The following is a 20,088-nucleotide window of genomic DNA, read 5'->3' on the forward strand; positions in this document are numbered from 1 at the left end:
ATTTCCAACTGTAACAGTAATTTCACTCGACATCTTACTACTTTAAAACAAATCACCACATTTCTTTTGTGCTTCTTCTGCAATTATAACTCATTCTCATTTCTCTCTACCTCTTCTTCTAGGGTTTTCTACTTTCTCTCTCCTAAACCACAAAATGAGGTATTCTTCCTTTTCTCTCTCCTCTTTTTCGATCTTCATAATCCTTCAATGCTCAATTTTGTGCTTCAATTTTCTTTAATTTATGTGTTTGATTTTCCATTTTTAAGAAATGGCGGCGAGTTTTATTTAGGGTTTATCAACATTTTGAATCGCTTTTAGCAATGTCGATTTCGGCATTGTAATCTTGAATCTGCCCTAATTATAAAACTTGTTGAATTGATTGTGTTTAGAATTTGTGTTTTGTGGTTATTGTTGTTGTAATTTGAAAACCTTGGTTGGGGTTAGGGTTTAGGGTTTATCATTTCTGGGTTGTTAAATCTGGTTCGTTGTTTTAGCACATTTACTCGTGTTTGTGCTGTGTCATTAATTTTTGTTGATAGATGATAAATTTGAAGGTGAAAAGCGGGACCTTTGGGATTGTTGGATTTTAATTTTATCTGTAGTGATCCTTCCCATGATTATTAGGGATTAAATATGTGAACCTTGTTTTTCAACTCTACGTTTCGCCGTGCTTGGAGGATCCGTTATGTTAGCATTTGTTATTTACAATATGATGGAGCCATTTGTTTTTGTTTAATGGCTCCCGGAGTTTTAGGCAGTATTACTTGCCACATTGATTATGTCTTGTGGCTCTTGCGCCATTGTCGGAATACTGTTTTGTCATTTTATTTTTATTTAACCTATCTGTCTATAGGGTTAGCAAGTTAGTGAAAGTCAACTTGTAGTCCATAAATGAAAGATATTTGTTTCTTTTCTATCAGTAAGTTCTGTCGAATAATGGTTGGTGAAGTAACACTTTGGTATAATATAGACTAGGTAGGAGAGGTGCACAACTGACCTTTCGCTTTTTTTGTATGGTGCCAAATAAAGAAGGGGTGTGCTAAAGGTTGCTTTTGTGAATTATTCATTTCTTCATTTGAGTGCATGACTTGCACAAGTTCTTGTCTAATTTCTGTCTAGTATTTTAAGTTTTTTGAGTTGTGAGTATGAGGAATAGGTTTTCAGGTTATTGGATTAAGGTATACAGGTATAGCTTATGATTTTTGTATCTAGGACTGAACTCTGGTACTCTGCTTATTTTATGAAGGTATTGTAATTGGCTTTGTTGATCCGTTAGAACAAAAACTTCTGGTTGATTATTTAAGATGTTTATTTCATCAGAAATGAATTCCATAAACCCTAGTTCTGCGTAGCTTTCTGCAGTGTTTGTAACATTATGCAGCTGGTTTTTTTTAGCTTCTTGGGCTTGTATAAGCCACATTCTCATTTTTTGCCTGTATGAAAATGATGCTTCTCAATTTTATTTTATTTTTAAAATGCAACATGTAGGTGAGGTTTTTTTTTTTTTTTTGGGAGATAGAAGAGAGATAGAGAGATATTGTAAGGTGGTCCCGTGTGATAAGGAGAGACCCGAGTGAGATAAAGAGAAATCTTTCCAAAAGTATTGATGTCGCACTTGTTATGAACTTCCAAGAAAAATTACTTGTTAAAAAATGAAAGAAGTAGATTTAGTAAATTAAGAACCGTTCTAACTCATGCTACCATTAGTGATATCCATGAAATTCTGCAATGGTATGATGAAGATGTTACAATTTCTAAGAGTGAAGGATATTTAAGGTTTCTCAGCCAATTCTTTCATATGATAGCAAATCAAAAAAGACCTGTGATTCAAGAACAGTTTGAGTAACTGAATTAGAATGGTTTTTTGAATTTTACTGAATTCATGCCTCCTTAAGGTAGTAAATTTTTGTTGCATGTAGAACTATGAGCCATGTTTAAAAAAATTTCTAAACTTAACAGTGTGCTGACATTGTTTAAATGTGAAAGTGGTCTAAACTTGTATCTTTTCTGATGTAGCACTTCTGCTAAATCACTTTTTATTCCTGTTTTATGCAGTCGTCATCCTGAAGTTAAATGGGCCGAGAGGGAAGACAAAGTGTACCTGACTGTGATGCTTCCTGATGCAAAAAACCCGAAAGTTAATCTGGCTCCTGAAGGAATCTTTACATTTTCTGCCACCGGTGGAGCTGGTGATAATGTTTATGAACTTACACTAGATCTCTTTGACAAGGTCGATGTAGAGGTAATTTTAAGGGTCATGGCTTATCTTACTAGAATGTTGTGTGCATTTCTTCTCAATTGTTGCTATAGTTAGCTTGTCTTAATTAAATTTTTTAATTTAGCTAAGCTTTTTTTATAGTCTTTTTAGCTCTTGTGTACATTGACTTGGTATGTAGTTTTGAACAGAGTTAATCTGGCAATGTATATGTTGTATTGCGTTGACTCTTACTCCGTTTGTTTTTAAATACTTGCTCCATTTCTCCATGCGCAGAGCTTTACAAGAAATTGGAGAAAGTAATAATATATGGAGGGTAGTGGGGTAGGGGGAAGAATAAAAAAATTATAAAAAACAAAAGTAGTTGAGATAATTGGAGGATAAAGAATATGAAATTAATAAAATATGGTTTATATTGGGTCCACTAGGTGAGAGAAATGAATTAAATATCGTAAAAGATTGCCAAACAGGGAAATGGAGCAAGTATTTAAAGACGGCCGAAAAAGAAAAGTGGAGCAAGTATTGAAAAACGGAGGGAGTACCTTTTTAAAGCATATTTTCTGCACAATATTTCTATTGGGGTTATACAAACTACAAATTATTTTCTGCTCAATTTTTACATGGTGATGGTGACACTCTCTTTGGCCCCCCGTTTTTTTTTTACTAATTAGTCCTTAGGACTTGCATCTTCCCAATGGATGTGAGAAAATTCATGGCCCTACAACATTGTGAGGTCAGTGCCCATTGAAGAACACAAGATTCACATGTTTTTTTAGTGCTTCTTTGAATTGAAGGTTGTTGTAGTGCCCTTTACTTAGCCAGATTTGCCTCTTTTAAAATTTCACATTGGGACAGCTGCATTCTTTGACCATAACTTCAGAGTACTAGATATATGCAACTATGTCCTGGAGTCACTGGGTCAATTTAGGTTCTGTTTGCTCATTGAGTTCTATTTATTTATTTGGGAGTTAATTATGTTTGGGCAATCATTTCTTTCCTTAATTTGATCTACTCATCATTTATTTATATATTTGTTTTTTTATATAATATTTTAGGAAAGCAAAATTAGCTATGGAGTAAGAAGCATATTCTGTGTTCTGGAGAAGACAGAGAAAAAATGGTGGAATAAGCTTCTGCGTGGGGAGGGTAAGCCTCCACATTACGTGAAGGTTGATTGGGACAAGTGGGCAGATGAAGATGATGATGCTGCTGCTGGTGCACCTGGTGGTGCTGGTATGTGTGGTTTCTTCATTTTCTTAACAACTTCATGTGGTGATTGTAGCTTATGTAACATGTCTTTGCTTCCTCAGGTCCAGGAGATTTTGATCTTGGTGGAATGGACTTCTCGGTAAGGATGGTTTTTGTTTTATACAATACTCATACCCCTGCAGTTTGTTTTGGCTTCTGATTCATTTTAAATTTGCAGAAATTCGGAGATATGGGTGGTGCACTTGGTGGACTTGGTGGTGGTGGTGGTGATGAATTTGAAGACAGTGATGATGATGGTAAGCATATTGATACTATGTTATGATTACTTTAATTTCTTGTTTCTCTCACTTTCAATATATTAGTATTTACTTCATGCTTCTTGCACTTAATCTTTGAGCTGTTGCATTAGAGATATCTTTTTTTCTTATTATGTTTTGCCTATTTCTCTTCAAATTGAAAGTTGGGCAACATGATCTGGTTTGTAATTTTGTATTATCAACGCAACAAAGCAATTAGCAAAAGAATGTGACACATACTTGAATGTTTATGCCCAAAGCATTCAGGCAATAACCAATTGTTGCCTTTGTTTTTCTTTTCTTTTTTTTTCTTTTCTTTCTTTTCTTTCTTTTTTTTTTTTTTTTTTTTAAGGAGAACCAATTGTTGCTTTATTATTGGATTTTATGCTGTGGCAGTCTGGTGCTCCACTATTTCAATGTTGGTAGTATTGTGCTATTGCTTCAATTACCAAAGTTGTCAGATTGAGGATACAAAAATTTTATACTTAACCTTTCAAAAAATAACTTGTCTTTTCTTCTTTCATATTCTAAAACCAATTAAATTACACTATAAATGTGTCTCAGACAGATTCCTTCCTTTTCTTCCATATGTACGTCTTGGTAGTTTTATGCTCTCGACTTGCAAGTTGAACAGTGAAATCAATGTCACTTTGCAAGTATTTTTACTGGACGGAGCTGATAAAGTTCCCAACAACGCTAGCACTTTGAATTATTATCACAATACCGATCATGGGGATATCTTAGCTCCATTATCTTCTGTCTAACTCTCTTTCTTGGTGTTTGTTCATCTTGTTAAGCTGTTGTATACTACCTATGTTCTGTAATGATGAAACTTTACATTTTTATGCTTGCCAGTGTTTTATTATAGCATTAATATATCGAATTGTGCGTTTATAAAAATTATAATAAGTTGAAAATTTGAAGATAAATATCTAGATGAATCTTAACAACACAACACATCACTATGCTATATGTTGCTTTGCATTTAAATTTTAAAAAATGATGTAAGTGGAGTTTGTGAATAATGCGAAAATTCAAAGTAACATCTGAACTCTGAAGGGGTCTGAACATCTATGAGAATGCCTCGCCTACTCAATCCATATGATGGTGCTATGATGCATTTGCTGTCATCTGTATGTTGGGCATGCCTGTGAAGAAAGACGAGAACTATGGGATAATACTTTTCATGCTCATACATATGCTTAATCCATATGTCTGTGCTCTGCTCATTTGATTTAATCTTACCTAGCTGGAGAGACAGGTATCAGTTTCCTTGTTAACGAAGTTTTATTGCATTCTCCTATGCAGAGGCAGAAGTGTCAAAACCAGAGGAGGGTGCTGAAAGAGAAGGAGATGAGAAGCTGGAGGGAGCAGCTGCTGCAGAGAAGACTGAAGCGTCGAGCGCATAAGGTTAAAAGCAGCCCAGCCACATGATTGGGCCTGCTATTATAGTGGTTTGTGGCGTAGACTGAGCAGTCTCTTCGTCTTTGGAATTGTTTGCTTCTGTATTTTGGGAGTGGGACAGATTTTCTGTTAGCGGTCCTTTTCCCAGGAATCTGGCAGCTACAGGCGTACCCAGGCTCATCTGAAGCATTCAAAGTAGGATTTATAGGCTGTCTAGATATTCGAGTTCTCTTTTTTATGACAGCTGGTTTCAAGACCTTGTTAACTAAATATTTCACATGGATTTTATGGTCAATATGATTATGATTGTCATGTTTATGTCTAGGATACTGAGGGTGCTATGGCCTATGGCATTGTTCTTCCACTCTGTGTTGCTAGTAAATTCATTTGGTTTCAACTTCCTCTAAAATACGAGTAGTAAGTTACCGACTATTGAATTTTGGTTAGATTGGATGTTGAAATTTGAGTCGGGTGAAAGCTTACTCGGAGTATCAACAACGGTGATCTGTAGTCAGCAGTAATAAAAACTATCCTATCATAGTTCATTTTTCCAAGATAAAGTTACTAACCTATTTATACTCTCACATGGCTAACTTAAAGGTCACAAGATTCACAACTCTGCTCGTTACATGTTTTAGTTTTATGCTTGGTACTTGAAGCTTTTTTAATTGTACCATTTGGAGTTTTTGTTTGTCATACAAAAGTGATGGACATTGATATTACATAATTATTTGAAAATTTCCAAATGAATTATATTCCCTCCGTCTAAGAAGTATGCTTAAACTGTGAAAATGAGAATTGTGAAATTTGAAGAAATATCCGGACAATAAGTGTATAAAGTGGGTTTACATTAATTTTATTGTTAGACGGTCCATTTAAAGATAACTTTAATAATTTTTATGTCTTTAATCTCTTTAATAGTACCTTTTAATAATATTGATTTGATTGTATATTAATACGTAACTAATCTTTTGTGCAATGTACGGATTGTTTATAGGTATATTATATAATTTTTAATTTTATAACATGTTTTTTTATTGGAAAATGAATAGTTTATAAAAGATAAAAAGAGGTGAAAATTGAATGTAATTATAGAAGATATTTAGTTGGGGGAAAGTAAACCAAACATTCATTCATGTATTGAATTAAAGCTAATGTATTTTTTTTAATATGAGAAAGGTTAAATGAAATGACATATGGCATTGGTGAAAAATATAATTTACATGTGGCACTATGAGATGATGATTTGTGTTTTTAAATACTAATAAAGTATAGATATAGATAGATATAGATATAGATTTTCTACTAAAGACCTGTTCTCATTGATTGAACTCAGCTGAACTGAACTAAACAGAAATGAATATTTTATAAGAGAAGGAAATTAGGAGCTGAACTCAACTGAACTGAAATGAATATTTTATAAGAGAAGAAAATTAGGAGCTGAACTGAACTAAACTGAATTGAACTGAATTGAATTTCAACATATAAGAACATGCCCTAAGTGTTTATAAGGGTAAAATTTGGATAAAAAAATTATAACTTTTGTAATATATAAGAGTAAATTTAAATACGATCCGAATAACTTTAACTTCTTTTTATAATAAACTAGTTTTGTGCCCCGTGCGATGTTCGGGTTGTTTATTAAATTTTAAGATAAATTTTTAATCTATATGTCAAATTTTAAAATGTATACCAAAATAATTAGGAATTGATGTGTTTTTTGACTATTTAAATTATGTAATAGACAAGTAATGACTAATAAGTAATAATAATATTAGTGAAAATGTTCAATTATATATATTCAAAATAGCAAAGTAGGCCTGAAATATTAAAAAAATAGCAAAAATAAACTTTTAAAAAAAAAAAAAAAAATTGTTTTAAGCCTATTGGGTCAACCCAAAACCTTGGGCTAAAGTTGAACATTTCTTGACCTGTAACCTGAAATGACCCTATCGAAATGAATCTTAACTCGACCTGATTGACAGGTCTACATTTCAAAAAATAAATTTTGAAGGCAGTAATAAAATTATATTAGATTGTGAAGTATATTATATTTTAATGGATTAAAATATATTATAAATGGATGTGGTACGTTTTTAACTACTTCTTTTGCTCCAAAATATTATAATACAAAATATAAATTTATATGATAATTATTGAGAGTTAAAATCTAATTATTTTGTGGATAAAATTATAATTCAATTTGTACCTATGAAATATTAGTACTTTATTGAAAATAAAACTCTAAACTAACAATTTTATCCTAAGATTCTATCCAAATTTTATTGAAAACAGAATTCTAAATTAATTATTTTTTTTTTATTCTGTGAATTGAAGTTTATATAAATCTAGGTGTAGGAGGTTACACCTAAGAATATGTGTATTAGGTCTAAGTAAAATCCATTCCATATGCGGATATAACCTTTTCATTTAATATTTACTAAACTTAAATTATTTTTATTAAATTAATATAATTTAACTCTTTTTTTTTTCCTTAATTAAAAAAAAAAGTCTTGATTTTAACTAATTCGTTATTGTTTATGATTTTTACTAAACATAGTTTATTTTTGTTTAGCAAAGTTATTTTTTTGCTAAACTTATACTTTGTATTGTTTTTATTAATTGAATCACTAATTTAATACTGTTCTAATTAATTATTTTTTTTTAAATAAAATAACTAACAAAAATTATAATAATTAATATTCCATAATAATTATAAGAAAAACTTAGACACTACAGGTACTAACTATGAACATTCTTTTTTAAAAGTCAACAATCAACACTATCGATTAACTCAAGGTAGTCCCAAGTTTTGGGAGGTTCTTCTTAAAATAGTTTATAACTTACTACCTAGTAAATAGGTTAAGATTGTTACGTGTTGAATATTTAGTGGTCCGTCTTACTAAAAAAAATTGTTTTAATGTGAAGAGAACAAGGCCTAAACGAAGGGGTGAGTGTTTAGTGTGTTGGAGCCCTTGGGAGGTTTTTTTTTTTTTTTTTTTTTTTTTTTGAGAAAGACCCTAATAATAGAATTGCTCTAAGTTATTCATATTCCCTTCGTTTCATAGTGTTAGTACCATTTAAAATATTTTGATTATTAAAAATTAGAGGAAACCTTCTAAATTTTTCTCTATTATATAAGAACAAACCTAATTAGGGATGACAATTCGGGTCAGTTAGTCGGGTTCGAGTCAGATTTCTGGTTTTGCTTAGAAAATATCAAAATAGTGTAAAACTTAATATTATTGTGAAATATGAAAATTTAGGTCAAATTGGGTCGAATTTAGGTTGTTAGGGTTCGGGTTGGGTTTGGGTTTCTCTCAGTAACTTCGGGTCGGATCAGGGATTGCCAACCCTAAACATAATCATATGAAATCTGGTTTTATTCGTCTTGATGACTATGATGAGTACATTATTAATATCCGATTTTTATAATTTTTGTTAGTGTGAGATTAAAGATATATGTAATTACGTAAATAGTACTATTGTGAAACGAAAAGCAATTGGTCTTGTATGGACCCGGTCTACAATAAATTATTGTAGACCCAAAATTTGACACTTTCAAATAGTATAATCACATTTTGGATGATATAATCACTTTTTTAGACGATATAATTATCGTTTTGTGAGTCATATTTTGAATTATATAATCTCATACTTATTAACCATTTAATGGGATTATATAATTATATAAAATTTAAAAATCATCTTTTGAATTGATTTAATTTACTATTTAATTTAATACTTTTTATAATGATAAATTCACTTTTTGAAAGGTACAGTTACATAACAGTTTCAGTTTCAGGAAGATATAATCACTTTTGTAGTGATATAATCATATTTCGTATGATATAATCACATTCGTATGATATACTAGAAGGTTGGGTCTACAATAAGTTATTGTAGACCGGGTCTATTCTAGTCTTTACCAACGAAAAGAGTAGTATAAACCTTGTAAAGTTGGGACTGTTGATGGTAATTTTTCTTAATACGGATTAATATAATAATATTAATACGGAGTAATATTGTTTGCAACCCCTAAATACAAACCCTAAAGTATATTGAATTTGGAAAATTGAAGTACTAAGTAAGAAGTACTCCTTCGGAATTCGAGTACAAAAGCCGTGCCTTTCCTCCTTTCCTCACTATTATTTCCCCAAATTCAGGATTCGATTGATTTAGGGCACATTCAAATTTTCCCAGAAGTCGAACTCTTTCACTTTCTAGGTATTAATCGCTTTCTTATTTTATTTCATTGCTTAATTCTTTCAAATTCTAGTTAATTGTATCTTTGAATCCACAATTCGCTCTCTAAAATTTAATTGAATTTCAATTTTTGTTCTTGGTATTTGTTGCAGTTCTTTGCTCTTTGATCGATTTATCTAATTCTAGTTCACAATGGTAATTCATCTCTCTTTAATTTTAGTTGATTTTCTTATTCTTATGATTTAAACTACGTATCTTATTTTTTCCAAGTAATTCAATTTTATGCTTGAAAATTTCAGCTTCCTCTATCATTACTGAAGACTGCGCAAGGCCATCCTATGGTTAGTACGCTTAATACCCAATATTTATTTATTTAATTTATTTGTTAAATTTTAGTTTTTTTTTTTTTATTTTTTTTTTTATTTTTATTTTTTATTTTGTTTTGAATTTTGGGATATACCCAAGATTGAATTTTTTGTTTTTTTTTTTTTTTTTTTTTTTTATAATTAATAGTTGGTGGAGTTGAAGAATGGGGAGACATATAATGGGCATTTGGTTAATTGTGATACATGGATGAATATTCATCTTCGTGAAGTCATCTGTACCTCTAAGGTAATTAAGTCTGCCTTTTGATTGATTAGTTAACTTTAATCGAGTTTTCGGGTGTGAAATATGAGTTTTTTTACGCGAATTGCAGGATGGAGATAGGTTTTGGAGAATGCCTGAATGTTACATCCGAGGAAATACTATCAAGTATTTACGAGTGCCTGATGAGGTAAGGTTTCGTTTCTTTTTCATTTGAGAGAGTTGTGTATGTTGTATAGTACTTATTCAATCTTATTGATTTGTTAGGATCCTGCTTGTCTCTCTTCCTTATTTCCTTTTTGTTGGGGTCGGGGGGAAGGTGTTTGAATTGTGTGGTCTATAGTATAGAGGGCGCATCCATTGATGATCACATTATATTAGTCTTCAATGACAGGACATAAGGTTAGTTTTCAATTTTGAAACTCGTGTTGAGACCCAAACTTCCGATGATGTAACTTCCACTTTAGTCTCAAGAAGTCACTTCACAATCATTGTAATAATACTTGCCTCCCAAATCCCAATTCAAAATCTTATAGTATGGAATTAGTCTGAGGGGGCTCTCTTATTCTAATGTGGGTTTTGTTTTTAGCATCTGGATATCCTGTGTATGTTTCATGGAGTTGTTATGTCTTCCTTTCTCTAAGATGAAAGTTTTTTCTTGGACTGCATACCTGATAATGCTCTAGGAAAAACACTAGAGCTCACCACTTACTTTATAGCCTATGGCTGCTTAAATGCAAGAAAGTATGTAATCTACATCATGTATGTGCCAACAAGCTAAAATTCAATAAGGTAGTTGTAAAATTTGTCCAAAAATTGTAAGGTATCGCTTATTACAACTAATTATGGAAACAAGGTAGTGATATAAATGTGCTTTTTCTGCATTGTCCATGCTTCTCATGAACATAATTCAGCTGCAACCTGCAGGTGATGCTCATGTTTCACTTTGATAACCTTGAATTTACGCTGCCTTGATTTGATCTTTTTTAGATAGGGATGTAAATTATTTTTTGAAATCCCAATTAGACATCAATTGCAGACTCATACTCTTTTCTATCAATTTCGATTGATCATTCTTTGGATAGGGATGTAAATCTTTTTTTTTTTTATTTAAGATTCCAATTAGATATCAATTGCAAAATCATACTCATTTCCCTCTATGTATATTTAGTTCATAGTGAGTGTAGTGACATTCATCTAGTGTAAGTTGTAATGGATGGTTTTTTTTAGTACTCTTGTTTTCTCATATAAGTAAGTATATTAAACCGGACCTTCAATGTTTTCTAGAACTCTAATTATGGTGAAGGATTTTATTTATTTATTTATTTTTTTTTTTTTTTTTTTTTTTGTATTCAGTTCCTTCTTAGACATCAATTGTAAAACCATGGCCGTATTTCTTCTATATGTTTTCTTGAACTCTAATGAGGGTGATACCGTATCACATTTGATTTACACACTTAGTCGCTTAGGATTAAATTATGTTTTAGATGGTCAAACTCGATGCAATTCTTGCATCACATTTGGTGAATTGGTGCCTTCAAAAATTTCAGAAGTCATCTCTCTCCCCTACATGGAGATTTGCCACCATATAGCAGTGGAATGACCATTAGAAACTCTGGAATTTTGTTTCAGCTCCAAACTTCAGTTTTAAAAATATCTAAAAATCCACTATGACAACCTTTTATGAGACGAGCACATCTACTATGTTTATAGATTGTTTTCTATTTGTGACACCTCGCCTTCTCTCTTGAGAATGTTAAGTGTCTGCTCCTTGGGATCTGGTTGTGTTGTAATCAGCAATTGAATCCTTACTTCTGAATACTGTTGTACTTAGCTACCTGCTAGCTATAGTGAACTTTGGCCATTTTTCATAGCTAGCTGTGTTTTGTTATTCACAACGTAAGTGAAAGGCACTTTTTCTCAGATGCTTGTATGTAGTCACCAATTGTAGAAAAGAGGTGTGTTTTCGGGTTTCAATTAGCATCAAAGACACCCCTTAATATCCATCAAATCTCAACAAAAGGAAGCCTGGTTGGTTTATTTGCAACAGAAGAGCAATGGTAGTAAATAATTAATTTTCCATCGTTATCTTCATAGGACTCCAATCAGTAAGAGGTTTAGATCCCACATATCTCCACTCACTGAAGTAATACCATGAGAACATCTATATGTTCTAATATGCTTTTCAATAATCCCTATTTTCAGCGTGTTCCTTCCACCTCTTCTCTTAGAGCATTCTTAGATTGGAATTAATGAAATTAAGGGGGTAATACGTGACAAAATGAAAGGAATGAAAATGGATGAAGCTGAGGTAGTGATGGAGTTAGGAAGGAGAGAGGGGGGGGGGGGGGGGGGGAGGGTTTGGCAAATTGTTACTTTTATTCTGGGCATCATAAGCCTTGGTACACCCCTATATATATATATATATATATATATATATATACACACCCCACTAACCTAGGGCTTTAAAAAAAAAAATCTCATGACTATTATTATGAACTTGAATTTAAAAAAGTCCCTCTTCAAATGCCTGGTATATCAATTTCTTTATAGCATATTTAAATTCTGGTAATTTGCACCCAAATTTGTTTGGATCTAGTTTTTTAAATGGAAATGTCTCTCAAAATTTACTCTCTTTATAAAAAGAAAATGGTAGTTTGCAAGATGACTTTACAAAAGGTTAGGGTGAAGGACTGAAAATAATTGAAGCAAATACTTTGAAATTTGGAGGTGATAATTTTGTATGTTGTGTACCTCCAATTAGATGGCCCTTATATGTTACAAATCTTACAATGCCTCTGTATTGGTAACTTAACATCATAATTAGTCTTGCTTTCTGCTTCGGTTATATTGATGTAGCTCCATTCATAGTTGAACAATATATTATACTTCCTCTGTTTGTTTTTAGTTGACACATTTTTACCTGGGCACTAATCACACTCTCCCTTGACCGTGTTTTGTAATTTGTACATTGTAAGAAATACAATCATGTGGGATTTTATTAGATTCATCACAATTTACAATTCAAAAATAAGTAACTTTTTATAAATTTTGCAAAACAATAATTAAAAATATTTATGGTTGAATTTGTACGTTGGCAAACATGAATAAAGCAACGTTTCAACTATAAACAAATGGATGAAGTACCTTTTTTGCGGAATCTTGTTTCATGAGTTGTCTCTAATTTACTTGTGGTGCTTTTACTTTTCAGGTCATTGATAAAGTCCAGGAGGAAAAGAGCCGCACAGGTACTATTCTGTCATATTTTAATTTTAATCGGCTACACAGTTTTTATTATTTAATTGCAAAATTGAAAATTTTATAAATTGGTGTATAATCCTCCTTTGTATTGGTTCTTGATTCATGATTTGCTCTTTTCAGATAGGAAGCCTCCTGGTGTAGGGCGTGGGAGAGGAAGAGGTAGAGAAGATGGTCCTGGCCGGCAGTTAAAAGGCATTGGACGCGGTATGGATGATGGAGGTAAAGGTGCTGGAGGCAGAGGTCGGGGTGGTCCTAGTGGGAAGCCTGGTGGGAAAGGTATGATTTGTTTCTTTTTTTGTTTCTGCTAAATTCTTCTATTAAGAATCTAGATTCCAATTATAAGAAATTTAAGTGCTTAGAATATGTTGCTGCATTGTCTGTGTATTTAATTTGTTGGTAACTCAGTATACAATACTGATCCAAGTTTATAGAAGCCACCTCCCCCATCCCAATGTTATATATACAAGTATTAAGAATGGTGAGGCCACTGTTTGAAAAGTCTAATGTAGATCATCCTTGTGTTTTTTGGCAGTTGGAGGCCGTGGTAGATGAAATGCAGCTGGGTTTTGAGCTGAGCTACTTGTTGCGGTGGTGTTTTGCTGGTTTTGATGCATTAGCCACCACTTATGGAATTAAGCTCGTTTTGTCAAGATAGGGTAATCAGTGTGTGCAAGGTGGTTTTGTGGATTCTACTAGTATGATAATGTATCTTTTGGTAGGTTTTACAACAGTTTGAGTTGCCGCTTAATTTTCTGTGGTTGAATTGTCATTTTAATTCCCTTAGTGTTCAACCTGGTCATTGTGATTTGTGAAGGCCGAAAGCCAGTGATATATCTACAGCACTTGGTAGGCATAGTTCTTTGGTTGTTGGTGGCGAATAGCAAACATGGTCCTCGTTTATAAAAACTAATTTCATTTGACAAGTATGATTTTATACTGCATTGATTATCAAAATCAATCTTTGGACAGTTTTTTTACTGACCAAGAACTTGGTTCTGGTTTATATTCAGGCACATGTTTTCAGTAAAGGCCATCTATTAACACTCGTAATTTCAGTAACAAATCATATTTTCTTTAAGGCAAATAGGCAATATCAAGGGCACCATTTTTTTTTTTATATATAAAGGTAAGATAAAATTCCCTGTAAAATAACCTTACCTTCAAGCAAATTTAATTGGTGAGGCTCCAATGTGTGATTTTAAAGTCACAAAATGAGTTCCTCCTAATTCAAGCATATTTAAGGGAACACATTTTTTAGCACTACTTAACCTCAAAAAAGTACTCCGTGACCTGTTAGATTAGCTCGGGTGAGGTAGTAATAAGTAACTTTACACCATCATCGACTTTTCACCAAAAATAGGGTTCAGACTTTTTGGGAGAAGTTATTTTGTTGCACTAAACAAATAGTGACCGTCATTAGATCTTAAAATGTTACTGTCAATAAAAAAATATGAATGAGCATTAGCCCCAGCAGTTCATGCCATTTTTCTTTCATGATTAAATGAACGCTGTTAATTTCCACGAAAATGGACATACATTTGGAGTAACTGCAGATGAAGTCCATTCTTTCTTCAAACCATAATCTATTTTCCAGAAGTCCTTGTATTTTCATGAATGTAATTTTGCAAGTAGCCTGATCTGCATATGCAGAGTTTTTCTTATATTTTGAAACTATCGAAATACAGAGAATAACATATTTCACTTAACAAAAATTGTAACCCTAATAAGATAAAGAATTAAGATAACATAATATGTTTCAATCCATATGAAACACACATGGTGGACCAAAGGTCACCACTGGCGAGTGAAGGGATATATAGAAGCGCATCAACACGATTAAGACGTACTAAAGAGCAGAAAACATATCTATTGAACCAGTCCCTAATAGGGTTGATGCCTAGTTTTTTTGCGAGTCTTACTTGGCTTCACTGCCAGGGAGCTTGATATCCATGCGCGGTTCAAATCAGAAGTCGCATCAGACATCCAACAACATAATCGACCATCCTCGCCACCTGTCCACCCAAACATACCATTGTTTGATGACTGTCTGGGCAAGCCAGAGGCAGGCAAGATGCTCCTAACAATGCCAGCATGACCACCCTCGAGAATAGCTTCAGGGGAAGACATAACTCGCCCATTGTAGTTTACAGGAAAGTAGGCAATGGTGCCCGAATTTGTGCCTCCAATCACCCATAAGCAATCATCTTCTGATGAGCAATGACAATCAATAAAATAATCAACCTGCAGGCATCACAATATTTCCCAGAGGCATAAATATGGGCTAGATCAAACAGAACGTGTATAATTAAGTTAAGCATCATTACATGATCCTGAACCCAACTCTCAGAGGTCAATGAACGAGCTTCTTGGAAGTCAGCTACAACCTTTTCCTCTTTCCAGTCCCAGACACTGCAGTTGATGCCAAATTACACGCACATATGAGGACATTTCAGAATAAAGCAGAGAAGGCATGTATATTGTAACCAACAAGAGTGAATTCAGATAATATCTGAATTGCTACCACAGTACTGCAATACAGTCATTCAGTTTTCTATAACTGATACATGTACAATGTACGTATACATCCTTGTCCATTATTCCCTCAAGAAGAATATGATTTCACTAGTAAAAGATTGCTTAGATAAACAGCCCAAGCTTTACCAATACACCATATGTTGGCTTGATTGCACAAAATGTTATTCTGTACTGTTCATAAAATTAAAAACAGGGAATACTCCTACCGTTTCTTTGAATTATCCCTGTTTCACTATTTACACAGTTTTCAACAAGCTTGCCCCAGTTAATCTCATATTCTCAGTGATAAACAATTTTCTGTTTCACATAGCATTTTTGTATATATATCAACAATTTCATCCAATCACCATCAACTGTGGAGCCCACATTCATGAAAAAGTTAATGTGTTATTTACGAAAATGTCATGACTTGTATTTTCTCATTTTCAACACACATTTGAGGATTAATATATGTATTATTTACTTACGTATTACTCGTATAAAATTTTAGTGTTTTAAAACCAAACATTGACACGAATAAAGTAACCAGACATGACTATTTTTTTTTAAAAAAAAACATAGATTTCAACTCATAGTCAAAGTTTTTCTCTTCTCAAATGAAACATTACAACTAAAAACAACTCAAGGAGGAGTTATATTCAGGGAGATTTTTTACTTTAAATAAAAATGACACATCTTATGTATTTAAGAGTAGCATCATCTTTCTTATTCCCTAAGAAGCCGATCAAAGAGCTATAAACAATGGTACAGAAGGATGATAGACAACCAGGAAAGCAAATCACCTGTCAATAATACCTTAAGGTTTCAATATGAGTCAGACACCAAAGCTTTTCATGGTCTTGCCCAAAAAACCCAATTTTTCCAATTGAAGTACCCACATTCATCACCTACAAATATAAAGAAGAAAATCTCATCTCAGCAAGAGTAAATAACTAGACATCCAAAATGTTCTGTATTAGGCTTGTAGCAGAGTGAATAGAAAATAGACCAGTGACCAGACATACAGAATATAGATGGTCATCATCATTTATGTCCCCAGAAGTATCAAATAGGCACATCAAACCGTCAACAGAGGCTGAGATAAGCTTGTTTTGAGTACCAGGAACAAAACGGACCTGTTAAAAATCAATACGCTCAGCAACAACCAACGTCCAAAGATAAAGAATATATGCATACTCATTTTCCTTTTGGGTGTGAAGACATGGACCCATAGATGGTAAAAGAGGAAATGGGTACAGAATACAAGAAAAAGAAATTACTATTTACCAAATACAGAAATACATCTACTTACCTGAGTCACATCTTCCACGTGAGATTCTTCCAAACAAGCAACTTGCTTTTTATTCCTCCAATCCCAGATAAGTATCTGCATGAATTTACAAGTGAGATGTCGAGATGATGTCTAATCAGTTGAGTGCAGGTACTGAAGCTAACTGAGGTCATTGTGCAATCAGTGTCACCAATATCTTTTATAGTGATGAACTTACCAAGTAGACCTGAACAAATTGAGTCTAAAGCAGACTAGCAGTCTTGATGTATACCATTATTCCTATAAAGACACATGCATCACTACAATGAGGTGTTTGGTAAGGGTCTTCAAGAAAGGCTATGATTCCTGTGAATGATTAAAGGGGGTTTTTTCTATGGGCCTAAACCATATGCCTGGAATGGAATTATGTTTTTGTGATTCTCCATTAGAGGGTAATACATTACCCATGCCCCCCCCCCCCTCCTCTCTCTCTCTCTCTCTCTCTCTCCCCCTCCCCCCAAGGGGTAATACCTTGTAATTTTTCAATACTCAAAGCATTGACTTTCTTATCAGTGTCCCTAAATCCCAGTCATACCTCCACCACAACCGCCCTCACCATCAACATCGTTCTCACCGCCGCCACTCTTCTCGCACCATCACCGTCATTCTGTTGTCGAGAGTTGTCACCACTATGATTTTCTCGCGCAGCCCTTGTTCTTCTTTCATCACCATTAGTTCAAAAATTTATAATGGCTTTTTGGTGATCAAACTTGACCATCACAGTTCCATCTAGAACTTTAGTGATCGAAATCCACCATTTGAAGCCAAATTATGAGCGTCAATCGTGGTTTCACTGGTATGTAGTCTATGTCACTCCCTTTCTCTTCCCATTCTGTTGGGGTCATCAATAGAGGTGGTGGTGGAGGTGGTTGAGGAATGTTTTTAAGCTGGTGGTGTGGAGTGGAGTTTGGGTTGGTATTAACCAGCTACACCTCAACTTAAATTACCCCTTAAAAATCTCACCTTATAAGTCAATTCCTTAATAATAGTCCACCTCCTAATCATACCGTATTCAGGATTCAGGAAGGCCCTTAATGGTACAAATACATACTCTAGTCTGGTGTCTTCATGGAAACAGGTAATGGAAATACAATCAATGGCCAAAAAAAAAAACCCTCTTTTGCAAAGAGCTGCACACAACATTTTTATCATGAACTACAATACTAATATACTGCACACAATAGCATCCAGAAGCTGATCCAGATATTCTATAAATTTCGACATTTCATAGACACATTACTTCTTCATGGGATGATCATATACTCCTTCCACAAACATTATATCCAACTGTTAATGCATCTCACAATCCAAAGATGTGTTCAATCAAGATAATACTATATTTCTCACTGAACCCACCGCATATCACAATCCTCCAAGAATACCGACCCAATGAGTCAGCATAGCTTAGATTTTACAGCAAGCAATGTTAGCTGTGCAAAACACCCAACTTCCAACACCAAGGTCTACAGATAATACTACAACCAACTCACGACGTCCCAACTAAACAACACATGTATGTTACATTTAAAAACATATGATCAACATCATATAAATAATTTAAATAAGGAGCACATCCATACATGCCTGACTTTTACATCCACCAGCAAGAAGATTATTCACTCCACCGTACGAGAAACTAAAAACCTCCTGAGATGGACCGGCATTAATCAAAGACACCTGCAACAAAACACATTATTCAAATACTCCATAATTACAAAGAGTTAATCTTTTGAAAAATATACATTGAAAACACTCCAACTATATTTCACATACTAAACATTTATCCGATTATTGCAATAATTAAAGAACGACGGACTATCTTAACCACCAATTTCTAAGCAAAAATTACCTGCTGAAGATTTCTAGTATCCCAAGCTCGAATTGTGGCATCAGACGAGCACGAAAGCAAGAGATGCGGCGACGAAGAATCGGCGAAAGCAATTTCATTGATAGTAGAAGTGTGACCTCGACACTCTCCAATATACTGCCCAGTTGTTGGCGAGTAAAGCTTCACCAAATTATTCGACAATGAAACTGCCATTGCCGACCAATCTTCCCTTAATATCACAAAAATTGAACGATGAAATTGAATTCTGAACAAATTGAAAAGCTAAATTGAAATTTGCAGCAGAAAAAAGAGTACCTGGAAGTGATTTGGAAGACGTAATCATCGCCGAAGTTGGTTTGGATGGAATTTCTGAGGCCAAATCGTTTGAATGAGGTTGAATTTGAATTGGGTTGTTGTTGTTGTTCGACCTCCATTTCTGTTGCTGCCATTTTTGTGTTTGCTTCGAGCTTTGTAACAATGGCGGGGAGTGGCGGTTGATTGTGCTAGGGTTGGTTTTTAATTCAATTTAGGGTTCAAGCTTTTAAGTTTTAACGTTATTATATTAAACTAGCTTAAGGGCCTGTTCTTCACCTCAGTTCAGTTCAGCTCAGTTCAGTTCAGTTCAGCTTAGCTCCTAATTTCCTTCTCTTATAAAATATTCATTTCAGTTCAGTTCAGCTGAGTTCAGTCAATGAGAAAAGACCCTAAGTCCCGGTAAGTCTTATTTTTTTTTTAAGAATATTAATTATATCCAACAAACTGTGAGTTTTTAGAGAGCCACTTAGGATTTGATTTTTTCAGCATTTTTTTGTTTTTGGAGTTTCGTTCACTTTCTTAGTAAAATAGGTGACGACATTCTGCCTAAATAATACACATAGGTAATAAAGAAGAGAATACTTAAAGATTCGAGCCATAGAATTTATGATTTTTGTCGGCAAGAGCGGTTGTTGGGTGAAGGTGAACGGAGGTGTTGGTTGACGGGATTCTAGTCGGTGGGTGGTGCTTCTGGTGGTCGCTGCGTATGGGGGAGGTGGGAAAGGAGGTGGCTAGGCGGTTGGGGAATTGAAGTGGTGGTTGTTGGGTTTTTAATAATAATAATAATAATAATAATAATAATAATAATAACAATCGGGGTTGTCTGACTTCGTTCCTGGTCGTGTTGTGTCTACGGCGGCTCAGCGGAAGCGGGACAAGTATGGGGCGCGTTGCAGGGCTATTGGCTACGGTTTTCTTCCTTTCT

General features: G+C 33.8%; 3 protein-coding genes across 4 annotated transcripts; 2 read left to right on the forward strand and 1 right to left on the reverse strand.

Moving 5' to 3' along the window:
- Nucleotides 1–5,448, forward strand: LOC145624094 (uncharacterized protein OsI_027940-like). The gene is made up of 6 exons (XM_081677052.1): nucleotides 1–159; nucleotides 2,056–2,242; nucleotides 3,271–3,448; nucleotides 3,526–3,563; nucleotides 3,642–3,720; nucleotides 5,029–5,448. Exons 1-6 carry the CDS (start codon nucleotides 155–157, stop codon nucleotides 5,127–5,129), a joined length of 588 nt encoding a protein of 195 aa, XP_081533178.1. The 5' UTR covers nucleotides 1–154; the 3' UTR covers nucleotides 5,130–5,448.
- A 3,717-nt stretch (nucleotides 5,449–9,165) lies between these two features.
- Nucleotides 9,166–14,099, forward strand: LOC145615299 (putative U6 snRNA-associated Sm-like protein LSm4). The gene is made up of 8 exons (XM_081670366.1): nucleotides 9,166–9,351; nucleotides 9,483–9,525; nucleotides 9,630–9,671; nucleotides 9,844–9,942; nucleotides 10,028–10,105; nucleotides 13,127–13,163; nucleotides 13,297–13,452; nucleotides 13,709–14,099. The coding sequence occupies exons 2-8, from the start codon at nucleotides 9,523–9,525 to the stop codon at nucleotides 13,726–13,728; spliced, it is 435 nt and encodes a 144-aa protein (XP_081526492.1). The 5' UTR covers nucleotides 9,166–9,351; nucleotides 9,483–9,522; the 3' UTR covers nucleotides 13,729–14,099.
- A 631-nt stretch (nucleotides 14,100–14,730) lies between these two features.
- Nucleotides 14,731–19,370, reverse strand: LOC145615310 (WD repeat-containing protein GTS1-like). Of its 2 annotated transcripts, none has more exons than XM_081670376.1 (8): nucleotides 19,164–19,370; nucleotides 18,870–19,077; nucleotides 18,605–18,697; nucleotides 17,003–17,077; nucleotides 16,716–16,826; nucleotides 16,507–16,598; nucleotides 15,501–15,585; nucleotides 14,731–15,417 (listed from the first exon to the last, which is right to left on the reverse strand). In XM_081670376.1, the coding sequence occupies exons 1-8, from the start codon at nucleotides 19,295–19,297 to the stop codon at nucleotides 15,058–15,060; spliced, it is 1,158 nt and encodes a 385-aa protein (XP_081526502.1). In that variant the 5' UTR covers nucleotides 19,298–19,370; the 3' UTR covers nucleotides 14,731–15,057. The 2 variants fall into 2 exon arrangements, with proteins under 2 accessions (XP_081526502.1, XP_081526510.1); XM_081670384.1 differs by having other exon boundaries at nucleotides 18,870–19,072; nucleotides 19,164–19,320.
- Nucleotides 19,371–20,088: the final 718 nt, after the last annotated feature.

Source organism: Chenopodium album, chromosome 3 (genome assembly GCF_948465745.1).
Source record: "Chenopodium album chromosome 3, dcCheAlbu1.1, whole genome shotgun sequence".
Classification (NCBI taxonomy): Eukaryota; Viridiplantae; Streptophyta; class Magnoliopsida; order Caryophyllales; family Amaranthaceae; genus Chenopodium; species Chenopodium album.